The sequence below is a fragment of the Pteronotus mesoamericanus genome, unplaced genomic scaffold (genome assembly GCF_021234165.1).
Source record: "Pteronotus mesoamericanus isolate MK-2021 breed Mesoamerican mustached bat unplaced genomic scaffold, CSHL_Meso_final contig_75, whole genome shotgun sequence".
Taxonomy (NCBI): domain Eukaryota; kingdom Metazoa; phylum Chordata; class Mammalia; order Chiroptera; family Mormoopidae; genus Pteronotus; species Pteronotus mesoamericanus.
Window position 1 is genome coordinate 6,655,979 of NW_026555249.1, and position 27,915 is coordinate 6,683,893.

Sequence of the window (27,915 nt, forward strand, 5' to 3'; positions counted from 1 at the left end):
CATGCTCCCAATTCTTCAGGCATCTATAAACTGCATCTAAAATCTCAATAATGAATCTGAAGTAGAATTCAAATGGAATAAATTTCTAAACTCTGAACAGCCTTGATCCTTTACGGAAATGTTGGCTCTTCCTGAATGAGGGTACTTTGGTCAGTCACAAAGGCTCCTAGACGATCGGGGTGCCCCTTAAGTGGTCTAGATTGCCCTCTTGATGCTGAACTGAAAATTAGGCCTCTTTTGCATCTTCTTTCTTCTTTTCTCCTCTTCCTCTCTCTTTCCCTTTTCTCCCCTCCTGTGTCCTCCCCTCTCCTTTCCTTCTCTCTCTTTACTGCCTTAATTCAGCCAGGCTAACAACACAACAATTACCTTCATCTATACTTTCTGACTGTAGCAAAAAATAGTCTTTCACTCAGAAGCCCTGTGTCTCATGCAGGGAATATGGGAATATTCAGGAGCTACACTACCTCTTCTTCTCCTCTCCCAACCCTCCCCAGCTCCAGCTAACTCCTGCAATGACCTCCTTCCTCCCTGCTCCTCCCCTGGGCTTCAAGGAACACCAAGCACAGCTCCTGTTATAGCTGCCCTCTTTCTCATTCGGTGCGAAGAGTTTAATTTGCCAGTTTATGCAGCAGGAAATGAAATACACCTGTCTCTAGACTCTAAACTTTGTAAGAGCCGTACGTTCATTGTGGAAGCAAGGACAGAGATGAAAATAAAATATCAAGTTGCTTTTTATAGCCAAATGAATATGAGAAGTTGGATTGCTTTTACATAACTGTTATTGGTATTATTGGTTCATTTCTGAGCTGTAAAGAATGAGGTTTTTGATTAGATCATGCTGCACAAAGTTGCTTAAAAAATAATTAAGGAATTGCCTGAAGTCCAAGGCAAACATAAAGTCGTCTGTCTGCCAGAATCTGGTCCTGTTCATCTACTTGTAATAGAATGACTTCATATACATGTTTAAGGTTCTCCTAAAGGAAAATCATCAGGAGGGAAAATACCAGGAAAGAAATCCCCTGCTGAATCCACAGTTGTGTCGCCTACCCCAGCAGTGCCACCACCACCTAAGCCAGGGTCCGAAGAATGGGTCTATGTGAATGAACCAATTCCTGAGGTATGGCAGTTTAGATTCAAGTTAGTAAAACCTATTCTTTCTACTGTTTATAATAAGAGTCACACCATTATTTGCAGCATCCAGAGGCCTTTCTTATACATACACACATATATTCATCAAAAAGCCGGAGTGATTTTTTGAGACTACTCATTAAACCACATCTTTTCCTTTCTCCACTCCCTCAAGTTTCTGAGTCATGCTTTGAAGTCCTGTTGTGTGCTGAAATGGGGGGAACAAATGTGAGGACCAATGTTCTTCCCAAGCACAAGCAGAGAAGCAGTTTCCTGGAAAAGTGACTTCCCTAGAACACTCACCCAGCAAACTGTAGCCCTCCCTCCATGTTCTCCTGCTCACATCATAATGCTCTCAAGTGAAGTTTAACCTCTGACTTTCAGAAATAAGTGGAACGTTTGGAAGCTAACTAAACTCATAAAAGAACAGGAAGTTGCCTGGCCTGAGAACTTGAAACGAGCATACTAGGATAAGGCAAGATGATGCCCCAGGAGAGTCCTGGAGGCTCCATTCAGTTCTTTGTTCTCTGACAGCTGCAAAGCCCAGTGGCCACGTAAACTCATCTGGTTGCCTTGATGGATAAGCCATCTTAGGAAGATAACACAGAAAGGCCTTTCCTTTAGCTGACCATCCGTGCCAGGCATTTGAGACCCAGTTGAGAATCGCAGTGGTTGTAGTGTTGCAATTACTATTGAGGTTTCCCAGGGAAACGTCTTCTCTCCCCAGTCAACTCATAAACTCTTTAATTAAGGTACATTGAAGGAGAAATGTCAACAGAAAGTATGTGAAGACGAGAACATGAAATTATATAATTATGGAATATGTATAACTGATATCACAAAGTCAAACAGAAGCTGCTTTTAGAAATAAATATATTTAAAAACTGCCATAAGAGCAGAATATCGAAATGGTGGTTGGGAAGGAGATAAAACTTAAATGACATTATTTGGCAGGGATAGAGAGCGAGGGACACAAATATTGAAATCCAGTCTTGAACTCCAAACCATAAAGCCCTTGAGAAATAAAATCTTAGAGGACAAGAGAGAAACAGAGGACAGGAGCAGAAAAATTAACATTAACACTAAGACATGGCACCAGCTGCCACACAGATCTGGCAATCAAGATTCTGTCAGGAAACAGACCATAAATTAAGGAGAGCTGAAAAAGGACTTCTTACATGTATGCATCCAGAAAGTAAGGAAACCTACAAGGATTAGATTATTATCTCTGGAATAGGGACACTTGGGAGCCCTGGCAGCCCTTAGGCTGAGAAGGGGAGGACTCTCAAGAGGACCTCTGCATGTAGGGGGCCATCTGACAGGAGCGTGACCTTCAGCAGAAGGATGCAGCCACCCACACACAGTGACACAGCAGAAAGGAGCAGGGACCTAGATCCCAGACCTCCTGTTTTTCCTGCTCTGTCATCTCTTGTCAAGAAGGTAGAGGGCAAGGGTGTTGCCTTAAGTAGTTCTCATAAGCTGGTTTTCCAGGGCGCTGAGCAGGGTGAAGAATGAAGGATAAGAGTTGGTCCAGAAGGACAACGAGATGTGCAAGACAGATTTATAGTTACCTGAGCAGAACCATGTCAAAAGCACCTTTGCTACAGCCAGAAGAATCCAAGAGCATGGAAAACAAAGCAGGCCACATGATCCACTCTAGTCCTTTTCCCACTCTAAGCTTCTCACACAAGTCGCAGAACTTACCTGAAAGGAAGAGGAAAGAGATGCCCAGTTAAACTTGAATTTCAGATAATCCACAAGCTTAACTGAGCATCTTATATTTTATCTGGTAGCACTAGTTCCAGGCCCGCAAAGGACTCCAGGTCTACTTACTTCAATAGATATAGTGGGAGCAGGGGAGAAAAAGAAAGAGATTTTTCCCACTCCTGGCTCAGGTAGTCAGAAGCCAAGTTCAGAGGGGCCTTAGTCCCTCTTCCTGTGCCAGCCACAAGGGAAGGTGCAAAGAGAACCAAGGAAGAAGTCAAAGTGAGAAGCCTTTGCTTTCCAGTCCTGAAGCTTTGGAGAATATCTGCTTTGCCTACCAATTTCTTATCATGCTTAGTCTTCTCCAATGAAGAGATTACTAATTAACTGGAAAGGATAGGTCTGAACAATTAGCTACATCGCATAAGTTTGAGTCCCCAGACCCAAAAACAAATTATATCCCAGAGACTGGAAGAACCTAGAGACATGACATTATCAATAACTCAAATCACAGAAGATAGGGGAGAACCTGGAAGAGCAGATGAAGGCAAGTGCCTAGATAGTTAGTGAAAGGCAGATGAGATTTAGTAACATACAGACCAATAATCTATATATTAATCCCTGACAAAGCTGGGGAGATAATTATTAAATGCATGACTTCTGAACACTTATATAAAAATAGTCACCCAGAGCCCACGCAGTTCATCAAGGCTAACTCCTGCTGTACTGGCTCATTCCTTTTCCTTAATAACAAAGTTGGATAGACGAGTCAAGGAAGTGCCATAGACGTTGTACATCTTGAGCTCAAAACAGTATTTGACAATTTCTCATGAAGTTCTTGCAGATGAATGAGAGCTGTGAGCAGGATGTTAGTTTGATTAGGTCCATTCTTTGGTGGTAACTCTTCACACACAGAGTGTTAATCCATGGGTTGAAGTCAACCAGGAGAGAGCTTTAGCAGTGGGCTTATTTAAAATGGTCTTCAGCATGATGCTGAATATCACATCCTTTAGGAGAGCTCATGACAAACTAGAAACCAGAGAGGGGAGCTAAATAAGAAAAAGGTAATAAATAGTGCAAGAGGAACATTAAAGGAACTGTAAACGTTTAACTTAGATGCAAGAATACCTGCAGTATGGTTGAACATAAAATCATAGGCTTTTAAAACTAGACAGAGCCCTCCAGTCTTCTAAAAATTTAACAGGTGATAAAACTGGGTTCAGGTGAATCGACTTACCTACATATTCACATTTATTGAGCACCTGTTGTGTGCTACAATGGGTGCTGGGAATCGCCAAACAACCAGTTTCATTCTGCATTCCAGCCTGCCCGTCCTCACTAATATCTCTTTGGATTTGACAGGCAGTCCTAGGGAAGACTGTGCAAATGTAGTCTGTCCTTCCCCCAAAGGGCACGGTGAGAGTTGATAAGTGGTAACTATAGAAGGGCAAATTTCTGCTCAACACTAGGAAGGACTTTCCAGAAACATGAGTTATGTGACACTGCAGGGGCTGCCTTAGAATGTTGTGCTTCATGTATCAGTGAGGCCCACAGCAAGACTGGCTAACCTACCTGTAGTGCTTGGCATTCCTGAGTGGGAGGGAAAATTAGCCCCCATGACCACTAAGGTCCCCAGGTGTGATTCCCTGAGTAAACAAAGGCACAGTCAATAAGGGAATAAGTAGTACTGCAAATTTATATTGAATATAATAAGTATCTTTGATTTTCTTTCATTCTGAGTCTTTCTTGGTTTTGATTGTTTATTTGCATTATTAAAGATGACATAAAAAAAAAACTTTCCAATTTCCATGGTACACAGAGCAAAGATAAAATCTCTTGGATGAATTCAGAGAAATAACGCCTCATCACTGACATGAACACTAGGTGTTCTACATACAAAGCAATTTTCCAACTTAGGTAAAATGTGACATCTGTGACCATTCATTCATTCAATAAATATTTCTTGAGCACCTACTATGTCCCCCTGACACCGTGGAAATTGTAGGGAAAACTGTAAAGTGGCGAGGAGCAACCATTGTTCCTGGCCTTAAGAGACAGATGTGCTCAAGGATTAGCTGGAGAAGGAAAGAAAAAAGGAGCAAGAAGTTTCACAGAGAATGTTTTAAATATTAGCAGTTGTATCTTGATCTTCTTACTTATTATTACTTGTTTGGCTTAATTATTCAGAACAATTTTCACTTTGAAATTGATTTGTATGCTTTACTATTTAACAGGAAATACCTTTGTTTTTAGTACCTTACTGGGAACTAATAGAAAATTACTATGTAGACTCCATCAAAACAGTGCTCAGGAACCTGAGAGAAGACCAGCATATTGTGCTTAATTTCTTATATAAGATTAGGTAAGTAAAGCTTCCAAAGCTGGACTTGTGTAGTGGACAGGCAGGCCATGTAAGCTCCAGCTCATTCTCTTAATGCCTTACAGGACAAGTTTCCAGCAGTTCCTAAGGCGCCCAGATCACAAGCAAAATTTTGTATCCCAATGGCAGGCCGATTTCAACTCACTTCCTGAAGATTTGTGGGAGGATGAGGAAACAAAGTCGGAAATGCACCAAAGAGTGAACGTAAGGGGGTCTGTGAGCGGCTGAGCCAGGCGGGTCTCCACACTCTCAGACCCTGCAAAACCCAAATCCATTCCCTTCTCTCTTCCCTGAGGTGTGAGGATGAGAATGGACGTGACTGAGTGAGCCATGCAGATATTTGGAGCGAGAGTGCATCAGTCACAGGGAAAAATAAAGGCAAAGAAAGTCACTGGAAAGGGGAGAATGCATGGTGTTTCTGACGAACAGCAGAGGCAGGTGCGGCTGGAGCAGGGTGAGCTTTCGCTAGAGGGGCTGCTGAGCAGATCAATCTCCTCAGGGGGCCAGATTACCTAAGGCCTTGGAGGTCATTATTAGGATCCGAATGAGAGTTGGAGGCTTGGAGCCTGGATTTAAAAGCGTCTATAATGGAATAAAAGCAGCAGGGAGACCAGTTGGGAGACCAGCTGAGAAACTATTGAAATTAAGTGAAGGCATTATGGTGACTTGGGTGAGCGGGGTGCTGGAGAATTTAACCCAAAAGGTATTGAATTAACAGCTGTCCCAGCAAAACTGAAGTATTTTACCTGTTCTTAGATGTTCCTCAAACAGTAATTAGTAGCTTTGCAAATCCATAACATACCTGTTTTTCCTACCTTTCCTCCTTATTCATAATGTTAGCCTTCCCATAAACATTTTCCTCATATCAGTCAGATGATTGTTGACAGATGAGGTTTTTAAATTTAAAATATCTCATATGGGATTTTCTTTCTGATTTCAAATGTATCACATTTGTTGTAAATAAATAAGAATAAAAAGAAGCAAAATTTAAAATGGCAAATCCATAATCCCACTGCCATTAGTTAACCATAAGTATCACTTTGGGACAATTATTTTTGCAAAATGTGCGACTACAACATAGATATTATTTTGTAACAGTCTTTTTCAACATAGTACATGTTTTCTTTCTCAATAAAAACCCATCTGCCTCATTATTTCTTATATCTAAAAGATATTCCATTAACTGACTATATCATAATATATTTGTTGAGCACCAACTTTTTATTATAAAGAATTATACAGTAGAATTTAATCCAGTTAAATATTGATCACATCCTTAATTATTTTCTTGAGCAAATTTCAAAAAAGTGAAAGTGTTGGATCTAAAATAATGCTTTTTTTTAGTATTTTTATCATTTATTTTTACATTGAATTTATTGGGGTGACATTAGTTGATAAAATTAGATAGTTTTTAAATACATTAAAAACCTGCAATTTTTACTCCAACTAATAGATTATGAGAATGTATTATTTGGTTCTATCTTTTTTGTTAAGATTTGCCAATGTTACAGGCAAAAATATACACTGTATTTTGCCATGTATAATGCACACATTTTTGACCAAACTTTTGAGGGAAAAATAAGGATGCACATTATCCATGGGTATTACTAATTCCATATCCATATAAATGTTTTTAATTCTTTTATTTATGCTTATGCATTAAAAGTGTAACTCCAGAAAGCAATAATGATATCTGTATGTTTAAAAATAAGTGCTAAAATTCCTTTATAATACAAAAAACAAGTATCTAAATATAAATAAATAAATAATGGAAATAAAAAATTAAAACAAAATATTTTTTCCATGAAAATTTGGGCCAAAAACATGGGTGCACATTAAACATGGCAAAATATAAGTAGCTATCTTCTGTAATTTGCATTTCTGTTTTTACAGTTGAACTTGGCTATTTTTTCATGAGTTTGTCATTTATTTCTCTTCCTCCTAAAACCTGTTTAAGATTTCTTTTCATTTTTCTGTTTGAGGTGTGCTCTTTTTCTTACTGATTTCTCAGATCTCTTTACTTATTGAGGATATAAACTATTGGTTGTTCATATGTTAGAAATATATTCCCAGTTTAATGTTTGCTATTATATCATTATTTTTTGAAGATCTAATTGGCTTTATGAAGTGATTCATAAATCAAGCAGCATCCCATCCAGCAAATAGAAGGGCACTTGCCTTTCTATTATTTCATATGAATTTTAATATGCAGAAGTCTTGTAATGTTTGTGTAGATAAATATAGACTTTTTTTTGTATCGCTTGTCTTTGTGACCAGTTTAAAAATTACATCTCTGGCTCTGTCTCGTGTGGCTCGGTTGGTTGAAGCAACATCCCATAAACTGAAAGGTTGCTGGTCAGGTGTCCCTTCAGGGACAGGGCAGCAGCAGCGTGTCTGGGAGGCAGCCAGTTGATGTTTCTCTCTCTCATCGATGTTATTCCCTCTCTCCCTTACTCTCTTCCTAAAAGCAGTGAAAAAAATGTCCTCTGGTGAGGAAAAAAAGATACATCTCTACTCCAAGATTGTATCATTTATTTTAACACTCTTAAATTTACTTTAATTTTCTAATTTATTTTAATTTTTCAGTTGCCTAAAATATAAAAAAAAAAAATGCTTGTATATTTAAGATGGATACCAGAAAAGAAAACTTACAGCCTCTACTTGGAAGGTTCAATAAGTTTTGGCCAAGTCAACCACATTAATATTATAATTCTCTTTAGCAGTGGATCCTCAGCAAGATAGAGTAGAGAAACCTGTGAAGTTTAAAAAAATAAACCTGCATTTGCTTTGGGCCCTGTGTCTGAACTCTTTTAGGTTTTGGATGGGCCCTTATATCACATTCAGTTTTTATAATGTCATAGGTCATTCAGATTAAAGCAATTACTCTATTCTTTTTTTACATTTTTATACCTACATGATCTTGAAGAAACAGATGAAAGTAAAGTAAGAAACCCTGTGACTGTTACATTTCTCTCCATTTCGTGCTACGGTTTTTGACTTGCAGAATTTAATGCAGTGGCCGTGTTTTCAGAGGACGGATTAGACCACAGAAAACATAGACACCATGAATAAAGTTACCTGCAGTGGATTTGCGGCAGACATGGGCACATGATCGGTGTCTTTCAGATGGAGTAGATGCAAAACAAATATTTGTTAAATGAAGTGCATTAGGTGTAAATTTTCTTTAGGGACATTTTTAGCACAAAGGATTTCGTTTTATTCCACTGAGGTCATTGGAGCCATGACCCTAAAGCATGACAGCAAGGCTTCTTTCTGTCCAGGATTTACGAGACTGCCTGTGGGACATCTGCGATGCCCGGAAGGAGGAGGCTGAGCAGGAGCGCCTGGATATCATTAACAAGAGTTGGTTGCAGGACTCGATTGGAATAATGATGAATAACTTCTTCTCCCTGATGCAGGTAAGGGCGCCGGTCATGATGGCCCAGACTCCCCCTGCCACGGCCACATTCCTCCCGTAACAGGGCCTCAGGGACTGTGAAGGGCCTGCCCAGGGCTCCTTTTAGCCTCAGCACTCTGCCTGCCCTGAGCTCCAAGCAGAGGAAGTTAGCAGAGATAAATCAATTTGGTCCTAGCCAAGCAAGCACCCCAACTGACAGGATCTCGAGCAACCACTCACCAGCTCCGCTTCCAGGCGACCCAGAGATGTGGCAGGGACAGCAGAGATGGGGTGTCTGACGGTTGTCACCTCACTGGCTTCTCACAGTGGACCCCCAAAGTGGCCCTCTCCCAAAGTATGGGCCAGATCAAACTCAGCAGGCATTTGATTCCAGAAAAAAAGGTTCTATCTGGATTGGAAAATCAGACCATTCATCAGAACTTGATTAACTTATATTTGCAGGCTGTTAAATAGACAGTCGCACTGAATGGGAAGACAGACATTGATTTTATTCCCAGACTACTGTCAGCAGCAGGGGAGAGAGCACAGGCCAAGTGTGGCTACCCAGCTCTTCCAAAAATAAGGGTGGAGAGTTTTTAAGAGCTGGGGAGGTGGGGGGCGGGGGCGGGTAATTTTCTGTGTTTTCTAATCAGCCTTGCCTGAAGGGGGTGTGAGCTTTCTCCCAACCTCATAACAGAAGGAAGTTACACCCCTTCAAGCAAGTCACCCTCCCAAAGGAACCAACAGACCTAGGGGCTCTCTTTCTTGATGCTTCTGTTTTAAAGAGATACTTCCCAGGTCCTAGAGAAAGACAGTCTGGGTTCTAAAACTGGCAAGAAGCTTATAACGAGATATGTCACAGGGACAGAGAAAGGATTTACAATGACAAGTTTCCTAAAGTAAATAGCCTAAGGACAAAGGTGATCAGGAGGCTAGAGTTAGGAAGAAGCCTGTCTGAAAATTTGTTAAGCTGAGGAAAATGTACAGTCTATCTTCCTCAAGCCATGTCTACGTTAGTATTTTTTCATAAGAGAATAGCAGTAAGGACAGAGAATGGAAAAGAGGACAATTCTAGTCTTCAGCTGATTAACTTACATGAGAAGCTACTACAGGAAATGGGACTATTTAGCAGACAATCGCCAGAACAAAATTAACTGGCAAACAACATAGAACCAGAGGCATGGATACATGGAACAGACTGACAGCTGTTGGGAAAGGTCCGGGCGGCGGGTAGGGTGGTGTCACTGGATGAAAGAAGGTGAAGGGGTTAACCGAGGAACATACATGTATGACCTATGGACCCAGACAACAGGGTGGCGATGGCCCCAGGAAAGAGGAAGGAGGGGGCTGGGTGGAGGTGGGCAAGGGAGTGGCGGGAACGGGGACATCTGTAATAGTAACAATAAAAATAAAAGGGTTTTTTTTTTTCAAAAAAGAAAAAAAGCCTATAGCAGAAATAACTGAAATCCACTAGTTCAGGTAAAGGGAATAGAGAACTTTTGTGAATCACTCTCATTAATCTGAGCAATACTTGGAAATGGTGTACCTCACATTTTGGAAATATTTAAATTTAAGGCTCTCCCCCTGAGAAACTGAATCCACATCTAAAACCAACTAGGGGGAAAAGAAGATATCATATAGAACAGGTTTTCTACAAAATAACTTTTACAGCCTGCTATCCTAGATGATTTCTAAGATTCCTTTCACTAAGATCTTATGACAAGAGGAATAATAAGAAAACATTATTTACTAGTTATCATAAATGTGAAAGAAGTCTAATTCTGCTTATATGAGAATCCCAGATATAGGCTGTCGTCATGTTCATAGGTAGCTATAAATGTAGCAAAGTCTGCCCCTAAAATAAATTAAAATTAATCTTTTATATAAAATAATATAACAAGATCAACCTAAGGCATAGATACTAGCACTGTCTCAAAGACCAATTGTATAGCATAGGATCTACTAAACTTAATCATGACTAAAGTTTTCATTTCCTGATTTCTAAATTTACCAAATAATGTAATACCATAGTTTATGATTAATAATTTTTATAACCTCACAATATACTTCTTCAATTACCCAAAGTTATTTGTCAGCATCCTTTTTGTACAAACTGGGTTTACCTTTGCATGCTACCCACTGCCGGGTGATATTCTGAGGCTCTCATGAGGGTACCCACACATTGCAAGATTCATTTTCTCTCTACTGTCTGAGCAAACCTAAGCGTGCCAGGTACAAACACTTATGCCAAACTGTGAAATTAGTCTATGCATGGATAGCTCAAAACTCAATTTGATTTCTTGGCAAGGAAAGAGAAAAATATTTAGTTTTCTTAATCATTTCAAAAGGCTAGTTTGAAAAGTTAACTTAAATATATATTTATGTTTAAAATCTAAGAGTATTTAAAGTAAGTTTCATAATTTAAAACAATATATAAATGGTAATTTTATTGTATAACATAGATTCAAATTAACCAAATGAATGTCTTCCTCTTTCATTCTTTTAGTTAGAAAAGTTTGATAATTCAGAGAGGAGCTTTTCAGGAGAAATTTGACTTAGCTCTTCAGGATTAAAACAAATTTACTAAAACTGCTCTTGTCTCTTTTTTGCAGACTACAATGCAAAGCAGACATTTATTTGTTCCAAGCTGAATATGGCAGTACAAGACAATTTCTTGATGTCTTATGAAATAAATGACAACATTAATTGCTTGATAAATATAGGGATCCCTTCATAAATATTCTTGGGTTAGGTTCAAGGGTTCTAAGGTCTTTGAACACTAGGTCAGTTTTGTTTCTTTTAGGAAAGATGCTTCCTATCATTGACTAGCAATGTGGAGTACTTCTGCCTAAGAGCTTCAATCCTTAAGCTCTCAGGCACCTGTTTAAGTAGCCCCACTAACTGAAGCAAAGTCTGGAGGTCATGTTCACACAACCAAAGAGAAGCACAGATGTGACAACTGGTGTGATGCCCAATGGGAGAAGAGGCGGGAAGCCTCATGGTCTACATTTGTGTATTTCTCGCCCAGGGAAATGGCCTGGCTTGCAGGGAGTCACAGTGAACAACTGATGCTCTCCTGTCACCACCTCCTCTATGCTTCCCCATTTCCCTCAAGGCGCCTACTGCTGGCAAAGCCCCGCAGGGGCTTGCCTGCGAGCATGGAGCCGCAGTCTGCTTACCCTCCGTACTGAGCAAGGATGGAAACCGTGAAATGAGAACTATTTGTCATCCACCTACCTTACTGTGCATCATTTCTCTACAACTAGAGGACCAAACTGTAGTCATATTTTGTGTTTCTTTTTTTATATTTGTATGTTGTATTTATTTGTATGATATTTTTGGTATCTTTCTCAAATCAACTACCATGTGACCTATGACAGAAGACACTTAAATGTTTGTTAATGTATTGGTTGATTAAATACAGAACACAGGAAGAATTCTTAATGTCAAATCAATGAATGCTATATACTACTTCAGATATCATTCAATCTCTTGTCATAATATCAAGAATCATAGAAATGTTTTCTTGTTCCGTGGAATCATACTCAATAAGAGAGTTTTCTTTAATTTGTATGTATTTTGATGTATACACTCATTGCTAATTCTTTTTTTAACTTTATTGGTGACACTCTCACAGATGTCCCTTTTTTCTCCCTTTGCCTCATCCAGCCAGCCCCCGCCCCCTTCCCTCTGGCCAGGAGCGCACTGTTGTCTGTGACTGTGGGTCACACACGTGTGTTCTTTGCCTGACCGCTGCGCCTCCTTTCATCCAGTCCCCCAAACCCGCTGCCCTCTGACAGTCTGCACAGGGTATCCATGCCCCTGTTTCTATTTTGTTCTTAATTTCCATAAAATTGATTTTGACCTAAATGCTTAAAAATTGTGCTCAGAGGGCTTATGTAGAAAATATGTGCAGATAGGCTTGGTTTTTCTTGAGAATTAACATTATATTTGCTATTAAAGGCAGAACTGAACCGTTTTCAAGATACAAAGAGACTCCTTCATGACTATTACCAGGGAATGGAATGCAAAATCCCAACAGAGGACAACAAGAAATTTACACACATCCCATTGGTCCAAATAGATAATAAAGAGGTCTTGGAAAGCCACCTTAGGTAAGACAAGCTATCATGCTGCACTGTAATTGGTCTGAACATAAAGCTCTGTGGTTTTAAACTGAATACCACTAATAAAAAACACACTCCTGTATCTGCAAATCCAAAAAAGCTCTAAAAACTGAAAACTTTTTCTAACTTCCACTGGAGACTATTGATATGCATATTTATCCCACTTATTGAGAATATTACTCATTTTTGCTGCAGAGGTATCATGTGTTTTGTTATGGAACACTTCCACAGATTGCTAGGGGTGTTAGGGAAAATACAGTATGTATGAATTCTGAATTCTGAAACACTTTTGACCCCAAAGGTTTCCAGTAAGGGATTGTGAACCTCTCTCACTTTATGAAAGGTACCAAGCTTCTGTGTGTGTGTGTGTGTGTGTGTGTGTGTGTGTATCATATTATGTAAACAAAAATTGAAGGGGCTCTGAGTCATCTTTTACAGGTAAGAAAATAGAGAAATAGTGAAGACTTAGTCATATGTGATTATGACTTTATGAGACTAAAAGACATTAATAGTCTAACATGAGATTTGTCCCAGTCAGAAAATTAACTTGGTAGTAAAGGTGGAACAAAAATTATATTTTCAGCCTAACACTCCTGTGCAATATAAAAGTTTTATAAATAATATTTTATAGACCCAATGGGTAGGGACAGAGGAGAAGCAAAAACCCAAACCCTGAGAAGCTATGAATAGGTAGAAAAATGTCTTTTAAGAAATAGCCTTGGCTGGTGTGACTCAATGGATTGAGTGCCAGCCTGCGAACCGAAAGGTGGCTGGTTTGATTCCCAGGAAGGGCACATGCCTCGGGGGGGTACATGAGAGGCAACCACATATTGATGTTTCTCTCCTCTCTTTCTCCCTCTCTTCCCCTCCATTGAAAAATAAATAAATAAAATCATTTTAAAAAAAATAGAGGGCAGCAGTGGTGGTAAGTCATGTGATATGGTTCTCTACTACAAAAGATTAAGAGATCAAAAATTAAGAATTAAAATAAAATAATGATAAAACTCATAAATTTTAAAATTATATGAATCAATCAAAAATAAATTAATATAGAATTAGAATTAAAGTAATAATTTCTCATGACCAATAAGCAGATCATGAAAAAGCAAGAAACTGGGTATGAAAGGGGAAAAAGAAGTTAGACTTTTAAAATGATATGCAGACACTGAACATTGAATCTAATTTCCAAGGAGATGAGCTATGTATTGTAGATTGAAAGTAGTACATGTAGTCCACAGCCACACCACCCTGAACATGCTGGGTCTCATCTGAAAGTAGTGTATGTACTTTATCTTACAAGCTGGTTCTGTCAATACAGGTAGCAGGAGCTGCTCAGACTAAATGTGGAGGAGTGAGTAAGATTAGAAGTCACATAAATCTGGTTTCACCCCACGTCTGTTATTTACCAGCTATCTGTGTATAATATAAAATAATTGGACTGTTTTGGAACGTCACTGTAATTCTCTTAAGCCTTGGTTTCCTTAACTGCAAAGGGGGTTGTTGTGGAGATCACAGAAAAGGAAATGCTCAAAGCACTTAGGATTGTGTTTGGGAATCCAAAGATTTGAAATCTAGCCCCAATAATTCTCATTAAGTGGTGATTGCTATTGTCATTGCACAATATGACAGTTAAACTGTTCTTACCTACGTGCCGTATTTTAATCATGAGTTATCACACGTTCTCGCTTTGTCTGTTTTACCCTCCCCTGCTCCAAAAATGGCTGCACAGAGCTCTGCAACCTGCTCCTTCTCTCTCTAGACTTCCTCCATCCGGTCCCATCATGCCCCTCGCAGGCCCACCCATGCGCGAGAAAACGTAAGATCCAAATTCAGGAGACAAGTTTAACTCAACAGGGTTCTGAAGCAGAGCTTTGAAATTAAAACAATAAACAATTCCACAGGCAATATGAACCTTTAGAGCCATCAAAAGTGGCCAAGTTTCAAAGTCTACAGAAGCAGTGCATTCCATTCTTAGCACAAAATAGCAAGTCAGGCATAAAAGGGAAGCTATTAATGTTGGTCAGGAGAGTGAAACAGGCAAGAAAACAGCCAGTTCTTATTTTCTGCAAAACAACACAGCACCAATCTTAACCTCAAATCACTGCTGTGAGTCTACTCTTAATCAACGCATCAGCCAAGCCACCCATCAACCACAGTCTATTTAACATATACAGGGAAACCACAGGGTTAAGCATTTTTACATAGCCTGCCTATTTTATTCCTTCAACAACCTAACAATAATTATTAGTTAATAACTAATAATTAGTAATTACTAGTAATTAGTAATAATAATAGTGATAATATTATTATTATTATAATATTTGTATTATTTCAGGAGGAACAGAGCCTCAGAAAGCCAAGTGACATGTCCTGGTTCCTGTCTACCGATAGTGGCAGAGCTAACTAGACCAGAGTTTCTCCCACTAAATGAATTCTAAACTGAAATTCTTTTTTTCTTTTTTGAAACTCTTTTTCTAAATGATATGCCTCCACTCTGTTCTTCAAAGCAAGATGTTGGGAAATGCATGCTGTACTGTATTAAACATCTATGGATGATCACATACCCTTTGCCTTAACTTATGCAACATATGAACCTCACGTGTCTTGGACTGAGATTTGGTATTACTCGACGACTGAAATGTGAATTGTCCTGTGGGTACTCAGGCGCACTGTCAGGGTTCCAAGCACTCTCACGATCAAAGAGACAAGTTCAAGAAACCCTGTCCGATGCCTCAAAACAAGGCCCGCTAATTGTTTGCTGGGCTTCACAATCAGCTTTTTGAATCATTGCTCTGTTCTCCAGCAACTTGGCTCTGCCATAGCAACCATGTGTTCTCGTTTTATCTTCTGACTGTCCTCCACGCGTTTCAGCAAAGGCATCCTTGGAGAGTTCATTTAGTGGGGGAAACTCTGGTCTAGTTAGCTCTGCCACTATCGGTAGATAGGAACCGGGACATGTCACTTGGCTTTCTGAGGCTCTGTTCCTCCTGAAATAATACAAATATAATATAATAATAATAATAATAATAATAATAATAATAATGATATCACTCTGCATTCCTTGCTCAAGCCAAAAGCTCTCACTCTCTGTCACCGAGGCAGATCCCAGGCACAATGAACATTCCTACCTGCGGATCTCTCCTGCCCCTGTTAGCCTTTGAGATCCGGGAATCCTTAGGGAATAGAATGTTTCCAGGGCAGCTCTGAACTCACTACGTGGAGCAGCAACATGACTGACAGCAGGGGGAGGGAGAATGTAACGCTGTGTCCCCACATCTCTTTACAAAACGAAGAGAGGTGCTTGGCCATCCTTGCAGGACAGTGGGGAGGCTCCTGGAGCTCTTCCCCATTCGCCACCAGAATGGTGTCGCCTCACTGGAAAACGCCCTTGCAGGCTTCACCTCTGTCACCCTGCTTCTTAACTGTCCATTTCAGGAAGCCAAATGCTGGCCATCTTGAGGAAGTGATGCCCACTTCCGCGTGGCTTGCTTTTTCAGAGATGGTTTACTCCTTGCTGGCAGTTTATGCCCTACATACATTTCAAAATTGCATTTCTTCATAATTGCCATCGTTTAATCCCCCTCCTCATAATTACTAAGAATTAAACCTGAAAATTCCTTTTTGTCATTGTTTCTAGTTTGTCTAGTTTCTAGTTTCTGGCTTTTAAGACATTCTATACCACAAAAAATGCAAATGAAGTCTTTTGTTGTCTTTTCTTTATTTAAAGAGTTCTGCCAGGAAAACTTTGAAAATTGAGATTTAAAGCAAGATAACAAAATTCGCAGAGTAACATGGTCATAAAAAAATAGAATTCTGTTAAATAAAATATTTATGTTTCTTTTTTTTGTTTTCCAAAGAATTCCTCTAGCTTCTCGAATATCCATTTCTCCGGATTCAGCTGTATCCAAACCAAAAACAAAAACCATACTGAAAGGCAAGATTGATCACTCGCTGGAAAAAGTAGAGTTAAACCTCGAGGCCGACGAGAAGCTGGTGACGGACACCTGGCAGCAGGCCTCCTTAGCAATATCTCACATGGTGAGCTGTCCTTGTCCTGCATTTCCTCTCCCTAATACCCACACATTAAACACCAATGCTGGTAATATGCTGTGAATAAAAAATTTACATAATGTTCACAATCATTGTATACACTTATATCTCAATTTCTTTCCAAAAAAATATATAAAGTAAAACAATTAAAACAGCAATTATATAAACTCAAGAAAGGAGTGAACCGACATTTATGTTTTTTTCTGTGCTGGGCCAGACAGGGTTCCCAGGGCAGGGCCCTGAAGGGCCAGTCAGGAAATGTCCATGAGGCGGGTCAGGTGTAAGGCAGTAGGGAGGGCAGGCACTGTGGCCAAGTGGGAATCACACCCTTGTCTGAAGAGGCATCGGCTACTCGGCCCTAACCAACTTTGCCATTTAAGGATGAGGCCCAGTATGACTATATTTTTAATTTTATAAGAAAAGCCAGAAATTCATATTTTATGTGAAATATGAAAATTCATATTTTAACATGTTCGAAATAAAGTCAAATTTGTAAAAATTTGCAAAATATAAATCTGCCCTTTTGGACCCTGGTTTATAACCTCTGCTAGGCATTTTACCTAAGTCACCTGTGGGGTATTATTATCCTCTTTACAGTGGAAAACTAAGATCTAGAAGAGTTAAGAAACTTGCCCCAGGTCACTCATTAGGTAGGTGTCAGAGACCAGGTTTGATTCTGGGTCTGTATGACTTCAGGGTTCGCGTCCTTTCCACGTTCCCTGGGAGCTAAAGGGGTCATAGTCCCTGCCTGCAACGAGCCTGAACCAAATCCAGGGAGGAAGGAAGGGCACACAGGTAACCTTAGTCTAGGCATTAATCTAGATTAATGCTTAATCTAGGCCTCGCTCCCACACAGCAGGCACACGCCGAGTTTAACTCAGGTGACTGCTGTTAATGTCGTCCTCCAGCCCTGGGTCCACAGCTGTGGTCCCCGTCTTCACTCTTCCTGATTTTCACAGAACTAGCACACTGGAGCAGAAAGCGGTGCCAAGCATCCAAAAGGTTTTGTCGAAGAGGATCTTGCATCACAGTCTCTCTTGGACAGCAATCAGCACTTCTGCTCAGGCGCTTTCCAAGTCCCTCCCTGGCCACTCTGCCTCACGGGTTCTTTCTCTGGTGCGTTCCACAGCAGCCTCGGTTTCTCCTTTCTTTCCCTCCATTTTGTTCTACTTTTTTCTTTTCACCTCCTCAAAAGTGATTGTGAACTCTTCTCATTGTCTTGTTTCTTTTAAAAATCATGTTAGTGTGCATTTTGTCACACATAAGAAGAGTGCGTGAAATAGGATTGAATGGCTTAAAGAACCCACCCAAAATACATACCCTTGGAATCCCCATACGGGGAAAAAGAAAAAGGTCTGCGCCTGTCCAGTCCTTCTTGTGACCCTTCGCAACCCTCAACCGCTCATCCCTGCAAAAGGAAACCTCATTTTGCCTGCTTAGTAATCGTTTCCTTGACTTTCTTAAGAGTTGTTTTTACCCATACTTATAACTCTAAACAGTTTAGTTTAGCTTTCCTTGCTTTCAAACTTTAAACAAATGGACTCATACCTTTTGTTTCTTTGTGACCTCTTTTGCTCCATAGTATTTGTGAAATTCATCCTGTCCTATTGAGTGTAGCTGTATTCTGTTCAAGTTTGTTGCTGTGTGTGTTTCATTGTATAAATGCATTGCACTTTATTTAATCAGACACACATTTGGGTTCCCAGTTGGATGTTATTATGGATACTGCTGCTTCGAACATTCTCGTACATGTCCACTGACACGCATGTGCACCCATACCTGTCAGGTATATACCTAGGAGCACGTGCTATCTTCAGTGTCAGTAGACAGTACTATATGCAGTACTTCAGCTTTCATAGGTAATACTAAACCCTGTCTCCATTTGACTGCAGTGTCATCTCTGTCATTGTCCGTTAGGTGACCATATATCATAAATTATATCTGCTGCATTGCTCTATTTGCCTATACTTGTACTCAAACCATGCATATCCTACCATTTATTTGTGATCTGGATGAGAAAATCTTGCCGTCTGTCAAGAGCATGTTGGCTTTTCTAGGTTTGTTGCCTTTCCATATAAATTTTCATATCAGCTTGTCAAAATTCATGAAAATGTTGGTTGTAGATATTTTTTCAGGTCGTATTTATTACATTATGGAAATTCCTTTTCATTTCTAGCTTTCTATAAGGGTTTTTAAGTGAACTGCATTATCAAATGCTTTTCCTTCATCTATTGAGATCATCGCGTGTGTTTTTCCTCTATTTTATGTTATGTGAAATATATTGATCAATTTTTAATGTTAAACTTATATCATACCCCTGAAATCAGTCCAACATTGTGATGAAGCATCATCCTTCTTATACATTGATGACTTTGTCTTCCTAATAATTTGTTTAGGATTTTTGAATTTTTGTTCATGTCAGCTTTCAGCGTTCAGGAAATACTAACCTCGTAAGTTGAATTGGGATATAGCTTTGGAAGATTTTGTGGAAGCTGGAATTATTTCATCTTGAAATGTTGGGTAGCTTTTAACAAGAAGCCCCCTAGGCTTTTAAGAAGTTTGTAAGAAGGTGTTTTGTTGCTCCGTCCACTCAAGGATTCATTTTCTTTAATAGATATAGAGTAATTCCTATTTTCTCTTTCTTCTTGGGGAAAAAATAAGCAAAAGACAAAAAACAAAAACAAACAAACAAACCCTGGGTTGGTTTTGATAAGTTTTATTTTGCTAGAAATTTTTCCACTTTTAAATTTTCCAATTTGTTGGCATAAACTTCTTTAAAATAGCCTCTTACGTTAGTGTCAATGTAACGCAGTATACTTGCTGTCTGCTTGATGTATCTGTCTTTGTGCTTCTCCCCTTTCTGGATCAGCTTACCCAGAACTTTATCAATTAGATCAGTCTTTCCAAAGAACTAACTGCCAGTTTCATTGATTCAATTTACTTTTTGTTTCTTAATTTTTTCCTCATTATTTTGTTTGGGATTATTTTCCCATTTAAGCCTTCTTATAAACTGACTAGATATTTCTTCTTATATAGTCAATGGGCATTAACCATTTCAATGCCTCGGCTAATGCCATTTTTTTCTCTCCTAAGTTCTGCTCCTTCTTTCTTGTATTTATGTAACCCTTATACTCTCTTTAAGTTTTCAGAATGAGCTCCTACCTTAAGTCCTGAGCAGTTAGTTGCCTGTTTCCTACAGCCTTAGCCCAACCTTCTATAATCATATGCTCTTCGAAGTCTTGTAAGTTAATGCCTCTCCCATTTCTTTGGCCCTTACTATCTAGATTATTGTTTGTAATTTTTATTTTGTTAGTTATTTTCTTAACTACCAACTAGTTTCTAAAACTTCTATATACCACACACCTAGCATGGTGCCCATACCTAACGTAATACTCAGCCCTAAGCATAGTCTTGGGATGCCGCTCCTGCCATAGTGATGATGCTGACGTTAATGTTAATGACAGTGGCAATGAAAGTAACGGCCCCGGCAAAGACCACAAAAGCTACCAAGTACCAGAGAGTGGAAATCCACAGCGAGGAGTTCTAGAAAAAAATATGAATTATTATTTTTATTGCTAATTGAGCTACATGAACATAATTTACAAGTCTTATGAGTCTCTTTAAAATTACCTGGGGGAAATGCCATTTTAAAATATGACATGCAGGCATTTTAAATTTCTGAAAAACTGTTAGAAAGAGAGCATCCTACAACACAAAGAGCGCTGACCACCCCTCTTGATTAAGCCACTTGATTTTAGGAAAATCTGAAGCTTTGATTCCTTCAATATATCACACAAAACACACCGTACGTATCTTTTCATTCTTGGATGGTTGAAAGAGTTAATGAAATAATGACTATGAAAGCATTTTAGAACTTGTAAACGTCTATCATTATGTTAAGGTGTTTATTCAAAGTCGTACTATTTTCCTTGTGGAACTTTAAAAACCACGTAGAAAGCATAGGAGAAAGGATTGTCTAGTAATTACTATTACTTATATCCGAATCCTACTTTTATCTTTCTAATGGGCATTTATGACTTTGATGTCACATGACCATAAGGAAACTTCAAGTTCCAAATGAGACAGGCATGATTCAGTGAGCTGTTGCAGGGAAAACAATAGCAGCTGAGGTTAGAGCCGCTGAAATGAAGACCCTTTAACACAGGCTTTCTTCTACACTGCGGTTTTACTCAGAGCTATCCATTTAGTGTGCTATGTTAATTTTTAGCAAAACTCTCTTCTAATTAGCAGGTACGCAATGATTTCAAAGGAGTAAATCATATTTAATGCCCACAATGCCAAGACATTATCTCAAGTGTTTCTTCAGCCTTAAAGCTAGATTGCTGGATATATTGTGAATTATGTGAATTCTTTTGAGAAAGACCCAAAGGTCTTTGGGAAATAGGAAGAAAAATGAAGATGATGATAATCATCATCATCATCATCACCAACACAAGGTTGTTTACCAGGGAGGAAAATCCAATTTTAAAGGAAATTGCTAACTTACTAGTGCTTTGCAGGAACAGATTCAAAAATGAATTGCTTGCAATTTAGGGGGAAATGTTAACAAGCCTACTTTCAGCTTTACCAAGAATTTGAAAGTTGAGTATAAATCACTAAATCCATTTTTATCCACAGAGCATCCAATTTTTAAAAAAATGTAACATCTGCATGCTCTTTGAGACCTTTCTGTATCCCTGCAAGGTTCTGCAGACATTAAAAAAAGCTGTGCATGTATTCTGTGGAATAATACTATTTTAAAAGAAATTCCATCAATTAATAAACATTTCCTCGGCATCCCCTGTGAGCATAGCACGGTGCTATGTGGAAAATTCCGAGAAGTAGAACTGGCCCAGCTCTCGGGAGGCGTAAAGCCCACACTAACACTCACAGTACAGTAGGCGACAGTTATATGCCAAGTCATGGAGGGAGAAGTATAGCAGGAACTCAGAGTGGGCAGGACTGGGCTGGTTTGTCTGGCCCCCATGCCTAAGCTTCTTTGCAGACACAGGTTGTACCTTATTCATCTTTCTATTGACCTTTGCCCAACTTCTTCTTTCTCCTCCTGGCCCCTTACCCAGTTCCCCCCAGAAATAATGCCACACTTGGACACAGTACGCACTTTCATAAATAAATTCTGGTGGGCTGCCATTTCCTCACCAGCTGCCTTATTAAGATTTTAAAGTTGAACTATATGCAGCTCCGGCCTCCAAGGCATGTGCAGGCTTTCTTTCTTCCTTTTGGGAGTCTTCCCTCAGCTCCCATTGCTCAGGGTGGCACCCAGACATGCCCTTCAGCTCTCCAGGGGCAGTCGGGCTTATTCCAAATGCCCAAGCTTTCTAACTGCAGGCACGGCCCTAACTGCACAAACCGCAGGACCAAGTTGTTCGGCAGCGTAAAGGGTAGAGCCAGCTGTGGAGGAGAGGCAGCGGGGGCCGGTCCCAGCAGCACCCCAACTCTCGCCATTTACCAGCTATTATGGGGCAGCCACACAACTCATTTCTGTAACCAAGATATGTGTGAGCCTGAAAGGAGGGGTTGCTGATATGGAGGGAAGCCGAAAGTCCCCTGAGTGGAGGAAGCTAAGAAGCAACAATGAGGTTAACCTATAGGACAGGTCACCCTTATGAATACTGCACCTGTAATGAAGCCCAAAATTCAAATGTCCACAAACCCGGTTAATATAGGGTATGCATTCCCCAAAACTTGTTGGGGGGCATGAAAAATTCTTAACCACTTTATGCATAAAACACAGGCATACATAAAATACCTAGACAGATACAAGCTCTGCTGCAGGATTAAAAGTTCATGGAGGGGGATGCGCTTGGGAGAAACTGTTTTTAAAATCCCAGAGGGGATTAATAATAAAAAGAGAGAGAAAGAGAGAGAGAGAAACACTGATATATGGGGGAATGCCCCTGATTGAAGCCCAAGAGATAACAGGAACTTGGAAGTACAGGGAGGTTAAATCCATAGGGCCTGCGATTTTAAGAAAGGAATTTTTGCCTCGCCGGAGGTCGCAATGTGGAGGTGGCAGTGAGGGAGCATAACGTTGCACCCCCTGCCTGCAGGGCTTGTGCGGCCTCCACACAGCTGGCCCGGGGAAGCTGCATCTCAGGATAAGGCCGAGTTTCCGTTTCTGTAAAGCATGGAAGTGTGTGTTCTGTAAAGACTGAGTACACGGCGCGTATTTCAGTGGCATCATCCACAGACTAAATCCAAATGGCTGTCATATTTCATACATGTTGCTCGAACTGAAATATGGCTTTTATTCAACCAGGTGGCTGCTGAAATCCATCAAAGGCTCCTGGAAGAAGAAAAGGAAAACCAGCCAGCAGAAACCAAAGAAAAATCTCCTCAGATGAATGCTAACAAAAAGGTCGCAAAGGAACCACCCACGAAAAAAAGGGCAGACAAAAATAAGAAAGGTATTCACAACTTCAGCATCCAGGACCGTGGATGTTTACACCTCACCTTGGTAGAGAACCAGTCTTTAACCAAGCACACTAACCTCTAAGCCACTAAATGCTCTCCATTAGGTTCAACTTCGAGACCCAGGCTTCAGTGAACCATAGTGTAGTTGGCAAATCATACTGCATACCTGTCCTTCCTAACTTGTTTAGCCAAACAGCCAAGTATATCCAGGGTCAAGTTAACTTCCAAGACAGTTTTGAACATGTTCAAAGAACTCCAGGTTGACACCGAGTGATCTGAAAACTGTGTGCAAAGGGCTTGACACTTGCTGCGATGACCAAGAGACGTTTAAAAGCTCACTATACGCATGTGAGCTGAAGGTTCAATTCTGGCCTCAGGTTGCATTCAAGCACATCCTTGTCTCCAGGGGTCTCCTGGAAAGTAAAGAGGGAGGAAAACTCAGAGCTGGCAGAGAACTCCTGTTAACCTTGGGGATCAGCTCTGCTGCCAACTTACCTTCCCCTCTGAATGCTTCTTCCACTGGTACAATTCTGCAGTGACATGGGGCAAGGGAGGAAGAGATGGAGGTCCACGAACGCGTGTCGCTCCATCCATCAAATGCTCATAACGTGTGTTGAGGCACCTGCTCTGTGAAGCGCACTCCCACGGGTGCTGAGAACACAGTGGTGAAGTTTAGGAAAACAAAAACACCCCCCCTGCCCTGACAGAGCTGTAGTCTAGCCATGAAGTTGGACATTCGTCCTACCATTGTTCTTTGGGAGGGAAGGAACAAGTCCCTTGAGAGCAAAGTCACCTCACTCCATCTGAGGGGCCAGGGAAACGCTTCCAAAAGGAAGTCCATTTAAGAAGCCATGGGTAGAAGTTAAGACAAGCCCTGAGAGTGGGGCGGGTGGGGTTGGGGGCTGGCCCTAGAAGCAAAGGGAAGAGCGGCACCGTGATAAAGGACACACCCCTTCGGTCCATCTCAGATGGTGAAAATAAATGATATAAGCAGCACTTGAAGGAATATTTCCATTTACTTTAATGGAATAATTAGCTGAGTCTAATCTCTTCATTTCACAGGTGGTAAAATGGAAACCCAGGAGATTAAACTCTCTTTCCTCCCCAACTTACACATCCATCCTCCATGGCAATGAACACCTCTTATTACACCTTTTTTGTTTACATTTATATCTTCCTCAAAAGATTTAAACCTCTAGAGGTAGGACCTTCAAGGACAACTTATTGAACTAAGTAAAATTATATATACTGGGCCTGCAACAAAGAATCACTGTCAAATTCTCAAATACTGACCAATTCTTATTCCTCATTTTCTTGTGTAACCACTGAGCTACTTGCTGTAACGTACTAGTTGCAAGATAATTAAGTAGGTTGCAGATTCTTGACCATCAGCTACATTTGAGACATATCTTCTTGAGGTTTCCTCTGGTCTGTTCTTGATGAGGACCTGGGAAACATTAAGCTAATGTAAGTAACCCTCGTAGAGCAATCCTTCTGTAGATGGCTAATGGCATCCACAGAGATTGGGGTTTGCCAACATCTGTCCCCACACTCTGAATTGCCACCTCTTCGGAGTCAGTAACCATGTCTGCTCATCCTGCACAATCCCATTTTCCCATGAGGCCATGCATCTGCGGCCAGCCCAGATGCCACATGGAGAGTTCTCAGGGCAAGACCATCAAGATTTCATCACACACACTGTCAGAACCAGGGTTTTCTCCTTTTAAGATCACTAGTGGTTCATAGCTCCACACATGTTTACTTTGTATTCATTTTGTCTAAGTACCATGCGTGCACACTTGTCCACTGTGAGTTTATTTGGCGAGTTTCATTGACCTTTCAGATAAATCACCACCCATAGTAGAAGCCACTCCCGCAAAAGAAACACCAGAGGTGACTGCTGAAATGGAAAAGAAAAGTGAACTGAGACTCAAAATAAAGGAAGAACATCTTGCTGCCCTGCAATTTGAAGGTAGAAATTGGAAAAAACCTAAAATGTTCGTTTGTAGTAGAACATAGACCAGTAGGCCAACAGCCCATGGTCACATCAGACCGTGTCTATGAGAACACAAAGCAAACTGATTGAAAACACAGCATTCAGTTGGTTGTTTTCATGTGACCATATGAAGACTAGATTTGATTGTTGTATAATTATCTGCTTGTTTCTCAAAAAGAAAAAAAAAGACTTTGGGAAGGGGGTTAGGAGAGCACTTGCAGACGTTATAATCTCACTGAAGAGAAACACAAAGAATATTTTAGAGTTGGTGTCATTTTACAGATTGAAACAAGCCTTGAGGCTACCTACATAGGTGGCTGTATATTATAATATGAATAATTTAGGCATTTCCTTAGAAAAAGAAACCCTTCCAAAGGTGGGCAGGCCCTGAAAGCAAGTTCTGGGGAGCAGAGCCCATAGGAAAGCCAGTTACACATCAATAATGTCCAAGGGCCCCGCTCTCTATGAATAGCAAAGACTTTAAAAGACAGTCTCCTTCTGGCTAATGCATTTCAAAGTAGAATTTAAAAAGATCAAGAAACCGAGCAAAAGAATCCTAATTAGAAAGGTCAATATATTAGATGACAACATCATGAAATTACATCATTGGGTCAGCTGGGACACATTTACTACTCAATGGCCGTTAACTGTTAAGGATGCTTTCCATCCCTTGCTTCTCTCCTGTTCTCCCTTCCCCTCACCCCACTACCACTTGCCTCCGTAATCCCCAGAGTAAAATCTGAGGCTGACCTCAGGAACATCTGTGTGGTCAGGAGAAGCAGGCCACGTCTTCTCCTCCACTGCCCGCCCCCACCTCTACTTTCAGTAAAGTCTGCTTCATCATTCAGTATGTTCATACATGATTCCTGCTGTGGTTAAATCCCCTCATTCATACAATAAATATTTACTGGGTTTTCACTGTGTGCCAGCCCTGTGGTAGTGACTGGAAAAACACTTGTATATACACAGATACAAAACTAACAAAAATAAAACCCAAACTAGAGGAAGTGAACTGCAAACAGTCCCTTATGATATGTTGGGATATTGAAGGTTGGCTTACAGGACAAAGGAGGATGGAGGAGGGGGAGGGTTGGGTGCAATCAGGAAGGACTTCCCAGCACGTGAATCCATGCTTGAGCTGAGCTGGCAGAATGTGGAGAAGTCTGCCCAGGACACACATCGGGACAGCAATGGGAGAGGAGACCTTGGTGACCTGCAGTGAGTAGCCCAGGAGTCTGGGGCATATTCTGGGAAGGACTGACCAGGGACACAGGGAGGCTACATCATGGGGGGGTCACACAGACGTTGCCAAGAAAAGGTTACATTTTCTTTTACGGCAACTAGGAGCTAGAGAAGAATTCTGAGCACAAGAGCAACTGTGACTTCCTATGTAGGTGAGACAGTTCTCTCTGCAAATGTGGAGGTAGACTTGGATTGGAGTGGGGAAAGGAATCTAGAGAAAGCAGGATTGAGGCCACCGTGGTAGTTTAAGTGACATACCCAGTGCCCAGACTAGACTGGTAGTAACAGAAAAAGCAAAGAAGGAAGATTGGAAAGATATTTCATAAGTAAAATTCACCAACCATATTGTGTGCCAGGGGTAGCAATCGGCCCTGGGGCCACGGTCTTGAGCCTATTTTCCCGGCCCTGACAAAGACCATGCCATTGTAATCTGAGAGTTCTGAAGTAGAGAGATCAAGAGATTTTGTACTCTCCTCCCTTCTGAAATTAGAAAATTATCTATTTGTGTTTTCTCATTCCAGTTTACCAGAAAGTATACTACTATAAAGTACAATAAGTGTAAAACTTAACTACAGCTTTGATGTAAATTGTCAAATGACTCTACCACACGTTACGTTTGCTCCTTAATGAGATGGATGGGTATTGCTTATCCATGTTTATAGATTAAATATGTGCCAAAAGGGTCACAAATTGAAACATGATTGGTTTAAAATTGAACCAATTTTAAAATCTCAGTTCATCAGAAAATGCATGTGCACGTAATAGATTTTTAAAAATCTTTATTTCTCTTTTTAAATAGAGAGAGCCACACAGTTCCGACTTGAACTGATAAAGACAAAAGCATTGGCTGCCTTTGAAGATTTAGTAACAAAGGTGGTTGATGTATATAAACTCATGGAAAAGTGGCTTGGTGAGAGGTACTTGCATGAAATGGCCAGGTAAAGTACTGCCTGACTTTCTAAAAATACACTTTGATCCTGGCTGGTGTGGCTCAGTGGGTTGGAGTAAATTTCTGTGAACTGAAAGACCACAGGTTTGATTTCTAGTCAGGGCCCATACCTGGGTTGTGGGTTCGGTCCCTGACTGGGGGGCATGCAAGAGGCAAGGATAGATGTTTCTCTCCTCTTTCCCCTACCCTTCCCCCATCTAGAAAAAAAACAATCAATAAGCATGTCCTCGGGTGAGGATGAAAATAAAAATACACTTTGGTATTCCCTGAAGACCAAAACTGACAAAGGTTTTGAAAGTGTATATAAATGCAAATTACGTTTACAAATAGAAATTTCGACCTTTTAAGAAATCACATGTACCTTTGTATTGACTCTTTTCAAATGGAAAATGTCATTTCAAAGGGTTGTATTGCAATATCCAGTCTTATATATTATTTAAGAGTTTGGTTTTCACACTACTCAGTGAAAACCTCCATTTACAAGGTAAGATTATAGGTACTTACAAA

General features: G+C 40.3%; 1 protein-coding gene across 1 annotated transcript in view; it reads left to right on the forward strand.

The window, feature by feature from the left end:
- The window catches only part of SPEF2 (sperm flagellar 2), a 142,323-nt gene that overhangs the window by 77,130 nt on the left and 37,278 nt on the right, over window positions 1-27,915 (forward strand). Inside the window, exons 21-29 of the mRNA XM_054584011.1 lie at window positions 969-1,117; window positions 5,067-5,194; window positions 5,278-5,416; window positions 8,494-8,631; window positions 12,573-12,724; window positions 16,594-16,774; window positions 23,067-23,214; window positions 25,065-25,193; window positions 27,259-27,397. Of these exons, the coding sequence (XP_054439986.1) occupies window positions 969-1,117; window positions 5,067-5,194; window positions 5,278-5,416; window positions 8,494-8,631; window positions 12,573-12,724; window positions 16,594-16,774; window positions 23,067-23,214; window positions 25,065-25,193; window positions 27,259-27,397 (1,303 nt within the window). The remainder of the gene's footprint in view (window positions 1-968; window positions 1,118-5,066; window positions 5,195-5,277; window positions 5,417-8,493; window positions 8,632-12,572; window positions 12,725-16,593; window positions 16,775-23,066; window positions 23,215-25,064; window positions 25,194-27,258; window positions 27,398-27,915) is intronic.